We start from the raw sequence: 14,931 nt of genomic DNA on the forward strand, positions 1-14,931 counted from the left end.
ACCACATTTGCTGCTGAAATTTTTTGGGGCCTCAGTGTTTACTGAGATGAGTATGTGGCTGCTTCTCTGGCTTCAGTCTGAAACACTGACAAGGGGAACATCATTCTAAAGTTAACCTTAAGTGACATACAGAAACATATGTTGATGTCTTCAGCAGAAGAACTTTACAAGCTTCAAAGAAAACTTGTCTAGTTCTCGTTCCTAAAAATATACCTGAAAACTTGTTTGCATCCTTCACCTTTGGACTGTATATATCTCTTCCTTGATAGTTGTTAATAGCTATCAACTATTAAACTCCTAAAAGCGTGCACATTGATGCTATATCTTAGGACTCCAAAACAATGCTGATATACAAATAGGTCATTTTGCACCAAAACTGTTTGACAGGGTCCCAGAAGACTATATAATCAACCTGTTTGCCGTTAACTGCTTCAGCCCAGGGAATCTTATGCAGACTTGAATTACTAATTCTTGCTGAGTTTGTTAGGTGTCGGTAGCAGCCCTCCACCCACTTGTTCCTTCTGTACTTGTGCCACCAGCACTGCACCTTCATCCCAGGAAAGGTTCTTGTAACTGAACTAAAATGGATACAGGGAAGTAATGCTGGAAAGCTAGCAGTGCAGGGTTCCCACACTGAGCAGCTGAATTGGGAGGAGGATTTTTGGTTAGCTGCAAAACTTGAGTCTCGTCTGTCCCTAAGTGCTGTGTTGGGACGGCGCTGCCAGAGTTGCCTGCTACGCCTCTGTGTCCTGAGGCAATAAATGCACTGGAGAGGGAGAGGACAGTCATATTCTTCATGTTGGTGGAACAGCACCAACCTGTGACCTTTAAACAGAGATGTTGGCTCCTGTGCTAATTAAATGCTTTGCAGTGACAGCTGGACAGCAACAGTTGCCAGGCAAGCCGGGCTTCTGCTGTCTGCTCATCTCTGCCCTGCTATCCTGACAGCAGCAAGCAAATTACTGCATGAAGGGGAATGCTTCCTCCTCTGCTTTCATTAAAGCTGCCCTGTAATCCACCTGGGGCTAGTCATTTGATTTGTTTCACACCTTGTGTCACGGGGAGGGGAAGAAATAGCTCTGAGCCTTTTTTTTTTTTTTCTCTTTTCCTTTGTGCATGTTACTTTGAACCAATATTGAGATAAAACTGTGTTCTTCCACTTTGACAGGAGCGGTCTGTGCTAGGAGGCTCCTGAGCTGTTTGTGTGCTCTGTAAAGCAGTCGTGGTAGAGGACTAGTTCAGGGTGCATAGCTGGTAGCTGAGCTGATTGGTAAAGAATCTCACCTTTCATCAGGATTTATGGCAGGAAGTTGTCATAAAGTGAGTAGTTAAAATTATTGATTGTTGGACTCAATGTTCAGTCTTCTGTACCAAGTCGATTTGAAGGCTTCTGTTTGTTTTGGCTAGGTCTAATCTGATCAAGGTATTATCTTACATCTTCAAAAAGAAACCCTTGAAATTCCTGTGCTTTATGAAAAGGTTAGGTAAAAACAAAGCATATGCAAATGCCTTGTTGGCGTGTCACCCAGAGTCAATAACCACATCAGTATGTCCCGGAACTGTTTCACGTTGTCTCTAAATAGCATGGTCATGCTTACTTGGCTTGTTTTGATAACATCTGGGATATAAAACTGGGGCCTGCTTGCAGTAGGCACCTTGGTAAGTATTAGTAACCACCACTTAAGAGAAAAATGACTGTGTCTAACCAGGACTGCTTTCTGTTACAGCAACAACTAAAGGCCAGGGCCAAGAAGGCCATTGAACAGTTACAGCTGCGCACCCTGAAGCAAGGGGACAAGGTATGACTGATCCTATAATTTTCCGAGCATGATGGCACACCCTTTGCACAGAACCCAGAGTGGTGCTTAGTACTGGAGCAGGATGCAGAAGTCTCCCTGAGCCAGTAACTGTCTGTTGCAGAGATGGTTCCTCTTTTAGACCAGGTCCCTTTTCTGGGTTGCAAGACTTTCCAATCTGCACATTCTTATAAATCATACTACTTTTTTAGCTGCTTGCTTGTAGTCTTGATGAGGTGAGAGGTCCTAACTTGCCAGCATGGATGCTTAAAGGTAAACTAAAACTGGAGGTAGCAGTTTCTAAACCTCTACAGTACTGCCTCAAATAATCCAATCATGGTTTGCACTTCTAAACCATGGGATTAAACTTCCAATGCTTCTGTTAAAGTGTCAGCTTCACTATGAGTAATCCGCACAATGTGTTTATATAAGATTATATACAGGAGCATCTTAGATTACTTTAGCTAGATGCTTTGTCTGCAGTAAATCTGACTGTAGTTCAAAGGAAGCTTTCAATGTCTGTTAACGCTGTAAATTTATTTCACCGCTTTAGGAAACTGGTCCTGATGGAGATAGCTGTGTTGTGTGCATTGAGCTGTACAAGCCGAACGAAGTAGTGCGTATTCTGACTTGCAAGTAAGTTGTCTTCCAAACTGCCCCTTAATTCAAAATCTGGAAGCATGCCTCTTACCAGTTGTTCCTTCTGCTATGTTAACAAAGCTGATCAAACTTTAATCAAGCTGTTGCACAGCAAGAATTCTTGAATCTCTGTCAAACAGTGTTTTGAACAACAGGAACTGTGTAAATACACACTTGTAGTGTGCCCTGATGGCCTGTGTTCATAACTTCCCCTGTGAGTGGATTGACAAGTATAACTTGGCAGACCACAGTGCCTCTCCAGGGGATGCCAGGGCTCTTCAAAGATTTCTTCCTTTGCTGGTGTATAAGAATGTTACCTCTAAATTGCAGATAACTGGCAAAACTATGCCCATTTCTTGTCACTTAGATTACTGGTTACTAAGAGGGTTGTGCTCCCATTAAACTTGTTAAACCATGCTAACTTTTGTAGTTTAGAAGAAAGCATTTCTATTCTTGTATGCATCATCTGAAATAGAGACCAAAATAGAGCTACAGCAGTTTATTTTTCTAGAATTCTCTACTGTTGTATCTCATTGCTGTGCTTCTGTGGAAGCCCAGTATTGTAGCACTAAGACTTTAATTTGATTGCTCCTAAGATGAGCAATGAAGCCTTTTCGGGGCTTGAGGAAACTTGTTCTGTGGGACTTCTCCCTGTATCTGCTGAATGGGACTGCTCTGGCAAAGCTTCTAAAATCAGAGGGCTGCGATATGAACTGCACAAATTTTGTATGGGAAGAGGTTTTGTAACCCTTGGGGAGGGTTACAAAAAAGCACTTGGAAAAATTTTGATGTAGAAAAATTGAAATTCTAAAGAATGGAAAAATCTGTAGCTGCCGTTGTGTGCTGAGCAGTGTTATTTGTCAAACACTGTCAAATTTGAGCTGGGGTTACCTTTGCACCAGGTTAATTTTGCAAAGCTTTCCCTGCTCCCAAGCAGTAGGACTTCTAAGCTGTTTTGATATCAAGAAGTTGGCCTGTTAAGGTGTTACCAGCAAGCTTCCTTGATCTAATGCTTAATAGTTTAGAAAAAAACAAAACTGAATAAGCTTTCAGGCACGCGTGTCAATGATTATTCAGTTGTCTTGTCAGGTTTTTGCTCGTGGGTAGTCCTGTTTAGTAATGAAGTGCCACGAGTACTGAAGCATTTAGACAGGCTCTAGATACTTTTGGCTGATAGGAGACCTGACTTCTCATTATTTCCCTATAAACCCTGCTAACCCTGATGTGAACTTGCGAACAAAGCATGATTTAATTGGTTAAGAGGGGAGTAACTTCCTTTGAATGTATTCTTCATACACAAATTTGCTGCATTATGCTTTGCTCTGAGACTGCTTTTACATACATTTGTGATGTTTCATTCCTCTTTTGGCCCAAATGTAGCTCTAAGAGGCACTAGTTTAAGATGACTGTGTTTACTTGATAGTCTTCACCAGTGGTGACCTCTGCCAGTATCAACCATATTAAATTCTCTCTCACGTGAGTTATAAACTGATATTTACTGCAAGAACGTACTAGAAGTTGATGGTTGACCTCAGCACTGAGACTCTACTTGTTGAAAGCATTTAACTATATCCATGAAAGAAACAAGCAATTGAATGCTTCTGTGAGTCATATCAGTGGTATCTAAGTATCTGGGGCGTGTGTATTTGCAGAAGGCATTCTTGTCCAGATAGTCAAACTGAAGGCATTTATAGTAGCAGAGGTACACAAGACCAGTATTAAGTCCAAGTACTTAAAATAGTCACACATCACGGAAGTTTCAGGTTGTGCTCTAGACATTACGTTGGTGCAGCTGGAAGGAGGTGCTGGTTGTGTGGGCTGAATTGGAGAATCCTGGTGGTATACTGGGGTGTAGGATACTGAGCACTGGATGTGGTGATTTCTGCACTTGTCTCATAATAGAGTTCTGATTAATATAGAGTCTGTCTGCCTTGCTATTTCTATTCAGGCTGAGGGAACAGGCAGATTACAGGATTTCAAGTCATCCTCCTAAATCTGTGGCCTAATTCGAACCCATTGTGGAACTGAGTGTCTTCATAGAAGCACACATTTGCATCTATAATGGCTGAACTATATTTACTTTCTTGAATACACAGCCTGCCAAATATCCATTTGGAATACACAGTGACTGCACAGACAAAGTAAATGTGTGGGAGTATAGTTTATCTTGAGGGCATAACTCTGAGATGATTTTTCTATGTAGTTTTAACAGAAACAAGTGCTACTTAGCCATCTGCATCTGTGTGACAGAAGTTAACCTTAAAGCTAAGGCTGAGATGTCAATATTTCTATTAGTTAAATTATCAGCTGGGAATGTATCGTACACAGATTAAAAAAAAAGCTTAAGACTGATGTAGCAAAGATGATAATGCTGAATTCTAGCAAGTTGTATAGAGTTAGTAATAAGCATAAACCAGCCACAGGTTGAGAGATCAGCTATCCATAACTTTCAACTGAAACTTGTGGCAAAATAAGGTAATCCATTCTAGAATGAATAAATTCTCGGTGTTTCTAAATGGGCCTTCATAGCTGCCACAAACAGTTTTCCTGGTGTGAAACCTAACTTGTTGGTTACCTTCTTCCACCAGCCATCTCTTCCACAAGAGCTGTATTGATCCCTGGCTTCTGGAACACAGGACATGCCCGATGTGCAAATGTGACATACTCAAAGTTTTGGGTGTTGAGGTAAGCCAGTAGTCTGTCCTAGTGGCAGATGCCATTATCGGTATTATGCTAGTGTAGTAACCACATATTGAGCTATTTCTTGCTGCCTCTAGAGCGCAGGTGATAAGCACAGGCATTGCTGCGTCAGTGGCGAGATGCTACAGGACTAATTGCCGTGTCCCCTTTAGCAAAGCCTGCAGCTGACCTGGTCTGAGTTGGTATCATCTAAAGCCTTGGGCAGAATGTCAACCAAAATTGATTGTAATGCATGACTGAAGAATTGCTCTTAGCTCTTGCGCTTGCAGCTAAGGGTGTTTCTCAAAGCTTTAGGCAGACTTTGACAGCTCATACTGTCCCTGCAACCAGCCTCTATTCACTTACTAAGTACCCGGAGTCTGTGAAAAGTGAATGTGTTAGCATGTGTGGCTTTCCTGGAGGCACATGACTTCCTAGGATACGTAAGGAATTTCCGATATGTTCTGCAACTGCTCCTTGTGGCAAGTGCCAGGGGAAGATGCTGTTGCCAATGCCTGACGCTGCCTGGACCAGCTAAAATGTATGCTGGAGTTTGCCTGGGGGAGGGAGGTCTGCACTGAGTGGAAGGAAGAATCTATTTTCCTGGTACTGGGCAGTAAACGGGAAGAGTTGGCTGAAGAATGCAGAAGCTGCATCTGAACTTCCCGCTCAATTAGGCAGTAACTGGTTTTCACCTATGATCCTGGAGGTTAACAGCAGCGCTTTTTTCAATTTTTTTTTTTCTGGGTAAAAAGTGCATTAGACTCCAGTCCTTGCAGGCATTGGTCTCCTGGAAATAAACAGCCTCCTACAAAGTTGTAACTTAACTGTTTTTCTCTTCTTTCACAAAGGTGGATGTAGAAGAAGGGGCCGAGTCTGCGCAAACCACAGTATCCAGTGAGACATCAAATGTCCCTACAGTTAATGAAGAGGATAATCGTAGTGAAACAGCATCATCTGGATATGCTTCTGTACAAGGAGCAGATGAATCTGTTCTGGAGGAACATGCACCATCAGAAAGTGCGTCTACTGTTTTCGTCTGTCTTGCTAGATTGCATTGCACTTTGTTGCTTTTGCTATGAATTAGGGGGTTTTGCCTTAACATCTCACAGTGCTTGAATACCTTGTTTTTCAGGGTAATCTTAATCTTACCTTTTGTTTTAGGACTTGGCTCTGACACTTTGTCTTTGTTTTCAAATGAAACACAACCGAAATGTAAATTAAAAACTGAAGTCTATGAAAAGAGTAGAAAATCAGAGACTTACTACTTAAAGGCCAAAGAGATTTTTCTGAAGATGTCCCTCATCTCGTTGTCTCTTTGGAGATTTCATTTGGATGAGTGAGAGTTGCTTTGCCACCAGGTCTGTCTGCTTTAAGTAGTTAATTACTTACAGAAAACTTCTGGTGAGTTAGTCCTGCTCTAGCTTAGATGGTGCAAAATAGAGATGACAAATACTTCAATTGAATTTCAGATTTTGCCAAGGCTGAGTCATCTTTGAACGCTTTCAGAAAATTTTAGTTGGAAAAGACTATCAGCTTTTCCAAATACCTTATCTTCTTGAACAAGAGCAAACTAATTGAAAATGTCTTTTTAGTGCTCAACTTCACCAACACACGCTTAGTGTTCCTGTTGATTTTAAAAATGGAAAGGTTTCAGGTAAACAAACAAAAGTAACTATCCCCTGGATTGTGGAATGGCCTTGGGAAGAGGAGTAAGTGGGGCAGCGTTCAGAGGCAAAAGGGATGCTCTGGCTGTGTCTGCTTAGATTTCCTTTGGGAAGCCTAGCTGATAGGAAAGCCGTGGGATTTGCTGCCTGCCACCTGTGGGACATGTTGCTCCAGTGAGTGACGTGTGTACGGGAGTGCCCCATTTAGGCACCCCAGTAGAGCAGAGGCCACTTCCTATAAGCTAAACATCAGAAGTTGAAATTACATCCCTATAAGCAACTGAAGTGATGCTGGATTAGTTATATGGCTCAGGCCACCGGGTATTCTCACTTTGACTGGCAAGGGCACACTAACGTCAGCCTAACAAGGTTAGTCTGTAGGGAGAAGGCTCCCCCTCTGAATCAGCCTGTGTCCCACAGTTTATCCTGAACCTAGTCTCTAGAAGTTGCTCCTGATGCCTGTCTTCAGCAGCCCTAAAATTATATGAGAATTGCCAATCTCCTTCATAGTTGGATTTCGTAGCCTCACATGGCCTTCTGCCACTTGAGCACACAACCTAGGCTTGCTCAGCCTAGGTGAGCAAGTGAGAAGTGAACTCCAGAGCCAAACAGATACCTCTAGAAATGACAGGTAGTAATCAAGAATGGGCTCACAAACTAATGAGGGGCAGCGGAAGAGTTGTAGTTGGAGCATGGCCTTGGATTTCCCACTCTGCAGGAAAAGTGCTGGGAAAAGACCACTGCAGTGGGCTCGTGGAAATAAAGCAAGCATGGCTTGCTTTAAGGTAGTAAAGCTTGCCTATGACACTTCTTAACTTGTCTTTTCTTGGTTTTGTTCTGGACAGATGACAACATGCATCTTGTAAACAATGAATCCCATCCCTCAGCTGTGAATGTCCTTCCACACATTGACAACCCAAGTTTTGAGGCAGATGAAACACAAGTTCATGAAGTCAGGTCCTAAGAGCACGCCCAGCAACATGGTGTAAGCCTTCTGCAAGGAGCTGCCTACTGCCATCGTGTGTATACCAAACATTGCAAGACTGCAGCAGAAAAATATTGCCTTGGCAATGCTGAGATCAAATAGACTTGTTCAAATCATAATTGTATGGTTTGCCATTCTTAAAACTGCATCTCCCATGTGGAATTTAGTTTTAGCACTCTTCAGATAAAGCTGTCTTAAATATAAAGAAAAACGTCAGGTTTTAACACTAAAACAAAAGTTCCACCTTCAGCAAAGCTTCTCTTCAGTGCTTGAGTCCTTTAAGGAGAAGATTCCCAGTAGACAGCTACAACATAAAGAATTGTTTTGACTTGGGTTTTTTTGTTGTTTATTGTTTTTAATTCAAGTGGATTTTCATTGTAAACAAATTGATTTTGATCTGGTCTAATACTTAATTACCAGACACAGTTTAGTTTAAAGCAACCCTGTATTTCATATTTCAGTGCACTAATTTGATAGGAGAAAGTACAAACTAATGCTTGTCAAACTGGATTTTGCCCACAGTGTCTTTGGTTCTCTGGTAAACCCATTGATTCTCTACCTCTCAACTCCAACTGCCAGCTACACATTCCTAAAGGGAAGAAAGAGAGCTTCAAGCTGACAGGCCAAATCTGACTTGCACAATACTGTAAAGGGAAAAATTGCAGGAACTTTTCAAACCTGTTAATATTAAACAGTCTGAAAGATCCTCCGTGATTTTTGGAGTTCTAACCATCTCTAGCACCAGCAAAATGCCAGAGTCCTGGCTTTGCGAGAGTCTGGGATGACTTCAGGAAGATAGAACCTAATGATGAAAAGATAGATTCTTCCCAAAGGATCTGCTGTGTTTTGTTCAGAAAATGACCCAGCCTCTGAAAAATGCTGGACTGTTGCTGTGCATTGTCTTGCCTGTGTGCTAAAGCTGCAGGGAGAGCTGGTGTCCTGTAAACATAACAGTTGATTGGAGAAGATGTCTGCCATCCGTGGGGAGTTGAACTGGGGTTGAGGAGGAACACTGGGTGCCTCAATAGTAAGCGTAGGGCCTTGCCCAGCGAAGGTAACTAAGGACATCTTACAGATGCACTTTATTTTTTTTTTTTAATCTCTATCTATGGCTTGTTTCTAATGTTAGCAGAACTTTGTCTTAAAGCCCGCGATAAAGTACTATTGAATCTGGAGGGGAAAAGCAATGCATTTTCTTGTCTATAGTACAATTAAAATTGTTGTAAATATTTCATGATTTGTATTGAATTTGAATATGAAAATGTAAATAAAACTATATTTTGATGACCCTGACTGACATTAAATATTGATTACCAGCTCTTATATGGAAACAGATGCTGAATTTGCCCTGTCCCACAACTCCAAAACTCATTCGTTTTGGGAGGCGGAAAAGCAGCAGGGCTTGCTCAAACTACTTGGAATAAGGAGTGCTTGTTATGTGCAGGGTGCTACTGTTACATGGATTGAAATTGTGTTGCGAGGCGTAAGCCTAGTAGCTGTACTCTATATCAAAGAAAAACCAAGCATCTTAGGGTGTGTTCTGTGAGCTGCTTGATACACCTCTGAACTGTTATTTTAGGCATGCTCGGCACAAGGCAGTCTTACGTGAGCTCTTCAGATCAGACAGGTTGCATCTCACTTTCCTCTGTCAGGGTGCTCAGCATCCCTCCCTTACTCAAAAGTTTATGCTTGCTTTGTAAGACAAAGCATTTTAAAAACAATTAAATGTACTATACTACTAGATGTAGTAAAAACTTGTCACTCCCCTGGCCAGTTTGGTAGTAGTTAGTCTTGTGCTTCTTTTTAGCTCAGTTCCAAGTCTAGTTTAGGAAGCATTGGTTGATTACGGGCTCAAGTTCAAAGCTGAACATAATTGGGCTTCACTCTGAAGCTGTATTTTGCTGTGATCACCTTTCTATTCTATGTCTGAGGTGCAAAGCAGAGAAAGGAACAGCCAAGCATGTGAATATACAACCCCTGAACACTCTCATGAAATCATGCCAGTCTTCTGTGTTTAATAAGAACAAAATTTGACCATCAAAAAACCAGGGGGACTTCAGATCAGTTCAGTGCATTGAAAGGTGTTTTGGCTTTTTTCTTTTGTTCTAATCTATATGTTTGGGTTGCTTAGTTTATAGGATTCAAGCCTTTCTATTTACTGTCTCTTAAGGGCAATAAACCTGCCTTTTTTCCAGTACTGATATTTCTAAGGGTAAGGTGGATGCACAGCATTTTCTCAAGGAATGCACTAGTGGAGTACTGGGGGATGCAGCAGTTCATGTCAGTGAGCTCGTACTGCTGTAGGATCAGATGATGTGTATGTGTTCTGTCAAGATGTGGGCTTGCTTGGAGCTCAAGGCACTTATACTAATTCTCAGGAAGGTTTTTAAGATTCTTGTATCAAATGTGAAGTGTTCCTAAAGGAATAAATGCAGCGTTTGTACCTGAACAGTATTTGAGCTACCTCTAGGCAGAAGAATTTAATGCTTCTCTGGTTTTGGAGCTTAACCTGCGAGTCTGCCATGTTCTTGTGTGTGCAGATCTATTTGTAAATATTAGCTATGCAAGGGTTTTTGTTTAAAAATTAAAGTGTGAAAATTTCATGCATGGAGTCTATGATACTGAACTTGGGTCTGTTGCTGTTGGACTTTGAAATAAACATTTTTGTATTTCACTGAACTCTGCAGAGGTTTTCCCCTTTGAGAACATTGCTACAGTTCTACCTGCTTTAAAGAAATTTCAAAGCTCCACTCTCACTTTGTATTTTCAAGTTTCCATGGATAGCAGCTGTCTTTAGCTGACCCTGCTTAGAGCACTGTGCAGCAGATTTCTAAAAATTTTTTTTTTTTTTTGCTGATGCTGTGGGCTTGAATGGCTCTGTTATGTATATGTGCGCACTATGGCGTGATAGACTTGCCTCTAAGCAAGAGGCAAACAGGAATGTGCCTGGGAAGAGGGTTGTTCCTGAAATGCAATGCAAGCTTGCTGTTATTGTGCAATAATTTTGGGTTTTGCTATATATACACTAATGTTTGCATGTAAGATGCTGGCTTAGACAGGTGTACTCTGCGCTGGGTAAAAAACTGGCTGGACGGCCGGGCCCAGAGAGTTGTGGTGAATGGAGTTCAATCCAGTTGGCGGCGGGTCACGAGCGGTGTTCCCCAGGGCTCAGTTTTGGGGCCAGTTCTGTTCAATATCTTTATCAATGATCCGGATGAGGGGATCGAGTGCACCCTCAGTAAGTTTGCAGATGACACCAAGTTGGGCGGCAGTGTTGATCTGCTCAAGGGTAGGAAGGCTCTGCAGAGGGACCTGGACAGGCTGGATCGATGGGCCCAGGCCAACTGTATGAGATTCAACAAGGCCAAGTGCCGGGTCCTGCACTTGGGTCACAACAACCCCATGCAGCGCTACAGGCTTGGGGAAGAGTGGCTGGAAAGCTGCCTGGCGGAAAAGGACCTGGGGGTGTTGGTCGACAGCCGGCTGAACATGAGCCGGCAGTGTGCCCAGGCGGCCAAGAAGGCCAATGGCATCCTGGCCTGTATCAGAAATAGTGTGGCCAGCAGGAGCAGGGAAGTGATCGTGCCCCTGTACTGGTGAGGCCGCACCTCGAATACTGTGTTCAGTTTTGGGCCCCTCACTACAAGAAGGATGTTGAGATGTTGGAGCGTGTCCAGAGAAGGGCAACGAGGCTGGTGAGGGGTCTGGAGAACAAGTCTTCTGAGGAGCGGCTGAGGGAACTGGGGTTGTTTAGCCTGGAGAAAAGGAGGCTGAGGGGAGACCTCATCGCTCTCTACAACTACCTGAAAGGAGGTTGTAGCGAGGTGGGTGTTGGTCTCTTCTCCCAAGTAACTGGCGAAAGGACGAGAGGAAATGGCCTCAAGTTGTGCCAGGGGAGGTTTAGATTGGATGTGAGGAAAAAATTCTTTACTGAAAGAGTGGTTAAACATTGGAACAGGCTGCCCAGGGAAGTGGTTGAGTCCCCATCCCTGGACGTATTTAAAAGACGTGTAGATGAGGCACTTAGGGACATGGTTTAGTGGGCATGGTGGTGTTGGGTTGACGGTTGGACTCAATGATCTTGGAGGTCTCTTCCAACCTTAATGATTCTATTCTATTCTATCTACCTTGGCTGTGTGATTTAAGGTAATTTCATTCCATGTTTAACATACACCAGCTCAGAAGGTAGCCCTGCCTTTTCAGCCAGGTTTAGACTGATGTTTTTCCTGTGCAGATTGGCATAGAGTTCCACTCCCGCAGGGGTGTAATGGCTGGTATTTTGGAATAGATGAAAGAAAATCTACTGGCTTTGGCAATTTAATTTTGGCTCTAAGGGAAACTTGAAACCAAATTCCAGTGTTCACCCACTATGAATTAACAACTATGTAATTCTCTGCACTGGTTGTTGAACTGTTGGTTATACAGAGTGAAGCCAAAATTTATTTATATAGCTATTTTTCTATTTATATAATCTTGGCTGTGGTTACTTGAGGGAAGTAATTTACCATTTCTAGGAGGCCTTAATGCAGTGAAAGAAAAATTCTGCAGCACTAAATGGATCTCTGTTGCTCTAGAATACATTGATTAGACTGTAGGATGATTGTGTGCTGATTAAGAAAGAATTTAAGTGCCTATAAATAAATTCCTCCAAGCCGATAGAGGGGCAGTCTTTGCATCTTAATAGTATTTGGTTAAGAATCCAGTGCCTGAGGGAACTGGAAAAAAGACAGACATTCAAGACCTTGAACCAAGAGAGAGGAAAACAAAATAAACATTTTCGAAGCAGTAGCATTTTACTGTTAAATTTTTATCCAATTAACAAAGTTTGAATCTTACATAAGAAAGCAACGTATGTCCTAACATGTCTGGCGTGTGTGAGACGTGAAAAGCGAAGCTCTGGGTCGGAAATGCCAAGGGCATCTCTCCTTACAATTAGCATCAGAATTAGAAGACCTGTGTTAGAGCCTTAATAGGTATTTCCTATCCAAGGGCTTGGCTAATTGGGGAAAATTAAATGGTAAACACTCTCTCTGGGAATGCTCTTAGAAGACCAGCATCCGTGCAGGAATCACTCTATCAGTTCAGCTGGTAAACCTCCAGGAATCTGCTAATGTCTGTTACTCTCAGTCACTTCAAGTGGGGGGGATTGAAGAAACTGCCTCATGAAGAGCAATGTGCTAGTATATCTAGGAGTTGTTTGCCTTGTCTCATTAATGTTTTATCTGTATTAGTTACCACATGCTGGCTAATGACTTTTAATTCATTTTTCCTTTCTAGTAAAGGTAAAGCACCAGAAAATTGTCACTTCCTACTCTGTTATAAAAACAGGTAAAAAGAATATTAGTATTAGTTAAATCTATATTCAGTCCCAAAGGTAAAACCCTTTAATACTACAGCTTCTCTTGCTGTGGTGCAATGAGTGATTGGAAGAAAAGAAAAAAAAAAGGTCTCACACCAGTGCAGTTCATCCAGTTTTGAAGCCTTCCAGTGAGTTAAATGTGATTGCACGCTCGGTTCTGCTTTCACACTGGTGCCTTTGGCTAGGCGGTTCGTTATGCAGCTGGAACTGGATGGGCATTGCCAAACGTCTTTCTGTGAGCGCTTGGCAAAATCTGGCAGAAGCATTTTTGGTAGTGAAGTACATCTGGGACTGTTAAAAGGGATGAAAGGAAGACAGGATAAAGCAAAAGTGCCACGTTTACAACCTATAGTTACTGCATAATGGGCATAATTTTTTTTAGAAAGAGCTCAAAGTAGAGGCTGAGTTTAAACAACTGTGTGCTGAATTTTTTATATGATGCACAATCACTAAAGTATTATTCTTGAAAATCTTAGGAAGGTCAATTATGCTGGAAAGAGAGTGCTAAGGGAAGGATCTGACAGAACAGTAAACTGCAGAGAAGTTCCTGGGAAACGGGAAAGTCCCACTCACTCCATTTGTACCGAATGATGGATTGTGTGAGGACCAGGACTGAATCTTGCATGGAGGTGGGAAAAGGCGATAACTCTGAGAAGTCCCCAGCACCAGCCACCTGGAGCGGAGGAGGCAGTGGGGCTTCCACTCCTGGAAGGTTTTTGTTTGTGTTTTTGGTCAGCACCAAAAGATACCACTTAGGAAGCAGAGCGCTATCAAGTGTAAGGCCTCAGGGACACATTTGGAGCTCTTTGGGACGTAGTGAAGAGATTGGAGAAGAAACAGCAAGAGAGGGGGCTCAGTAATGAGTGGACTGAGCAGCTGGGTGGCTGTGATCGTAACTTCATGGGGAGCTGGGAGTTACGCTGTGCTGACCAGTGCTCGTGGAAAGCAAGTCCCGAGGTCGTCCCACAGCCTTGGGAAATCCTTGGCTGCCAGGTACACATGGCAGAATAGTTCCAGCACCCGATTTTTTTTGAAACCTGGCTGTGAGAGAACTGCTCTTTAAATCAGGAGGAGACAACAACAGAAGATGTTAGTAAGAGCAAATACTCAAGTGCAGTCCCTACGAGTATGAAAGCCGCTGTCTTGTTCCTTAACAGGATAGATTGATTTATTCTAGTGCAGAACAACTGGTAATGTCAGTGTGCAAATAATCTGAAGAGCTAGTCATTGAGGACAAATGCCGAAGGTTTTGCAGACAAATCATGAAAAAACTGACACCATGAGTCAAGCGTTGTTGTTAAGGCAACCAAAATGTCTACTCTACTCCAAATTAGCGCTGAATCGTGTTGGGTGATGGAAGCAATGAGGCAGATTGTCTTTTTATAACATGAAATGTAAATAGGCAACATTGACCGTATGTCTGCTTCTGCAGCTGGTGGGGCTGCTCCTCGGCTCCTGGTGTGGCCTGCAACCGGGGAGGGGACGTGCATGGGCGCTGTGACTGGGGTGCTGTAGTTGGTGGAGGTGGTGGTCATGGCTCCCCTCCCTGTGTGGCAGGTTTTTCCTGTGGTTTTTTCTGTTCCTCAGTCTCCTGCTGCAGCGTAAGGCTTAGTGCTGACAAGAAAACAAACATGAAAGCTAAACGAAGTCTCTGGGGATGTCTATCTTCTGGGCTGAAAATGGAGTAACATTTGGCCAAAATTGAAAAAGGGACTTCTTTCATTGGCAGAGACGACAAAAAAGTACTCAAGCCTCTTTATGAAGGCATTTTAAGGACACGCTGGAGGCCTATTGGGGAGGTCCGAG

The 14,931-nt window shown here is 42.7% G+C and overlaps 1 protein-coding gene across 1 annotated transcript in view; it reads left to right on the forward strand.

Moving 5' to 3' along the window:
• The window catches only part of RNF128 (ring finger protein 128, E3 ubiquitin protein ligase), a 37,769-nt gene extending 29,935 nt beyond the window's left edge, over positions 1–7,834 (forward strand). Inside the window, exons 3-7 of the mRNA XM_009331007.1 lie at positions 1,728–1,799; positions 2,350–2,432; positions 5,024–5,120; positions 5,966–6,134; positions 7,627–7,834. Coding sequence (XP_009329282.1) covers positions 1,728–1,799; positions 2,350–2,432; positions 5,024–5,120; positions 5,966–6,134; positions 7,627–7,745 — 540 coding nt within the window. The 3' untranslated portion in view covers positions 7,746–7,834. The remainder of the gene's footprint in view (positions 1–1,727; positions 1,800–2,349; positions 2,433–5,023; positions 5,121–5,965; positions 6,135–7,626) is intronic.
• The last annotated feature ends 7,097 nt before the right edge of the window (positions 7,835–14,931 follow it).

Source organism: Pygoscelis adeliae, unplaced genomic scaffold (assembly GCF_000699105.1).
Source record: "Pygoscelis adeliae isolate BGI_AS28 unplaced genomic scaffold, ASM69910v1 Scaffold100, whole genome shotgun sequence".
Classification (NCBI taxonomy): Eukaryota; Metazoa; Chordata; class Aves; order Sphenisciformes; family Spheniscidae; genus Pygoscelis; species Pygoscelis adeliae.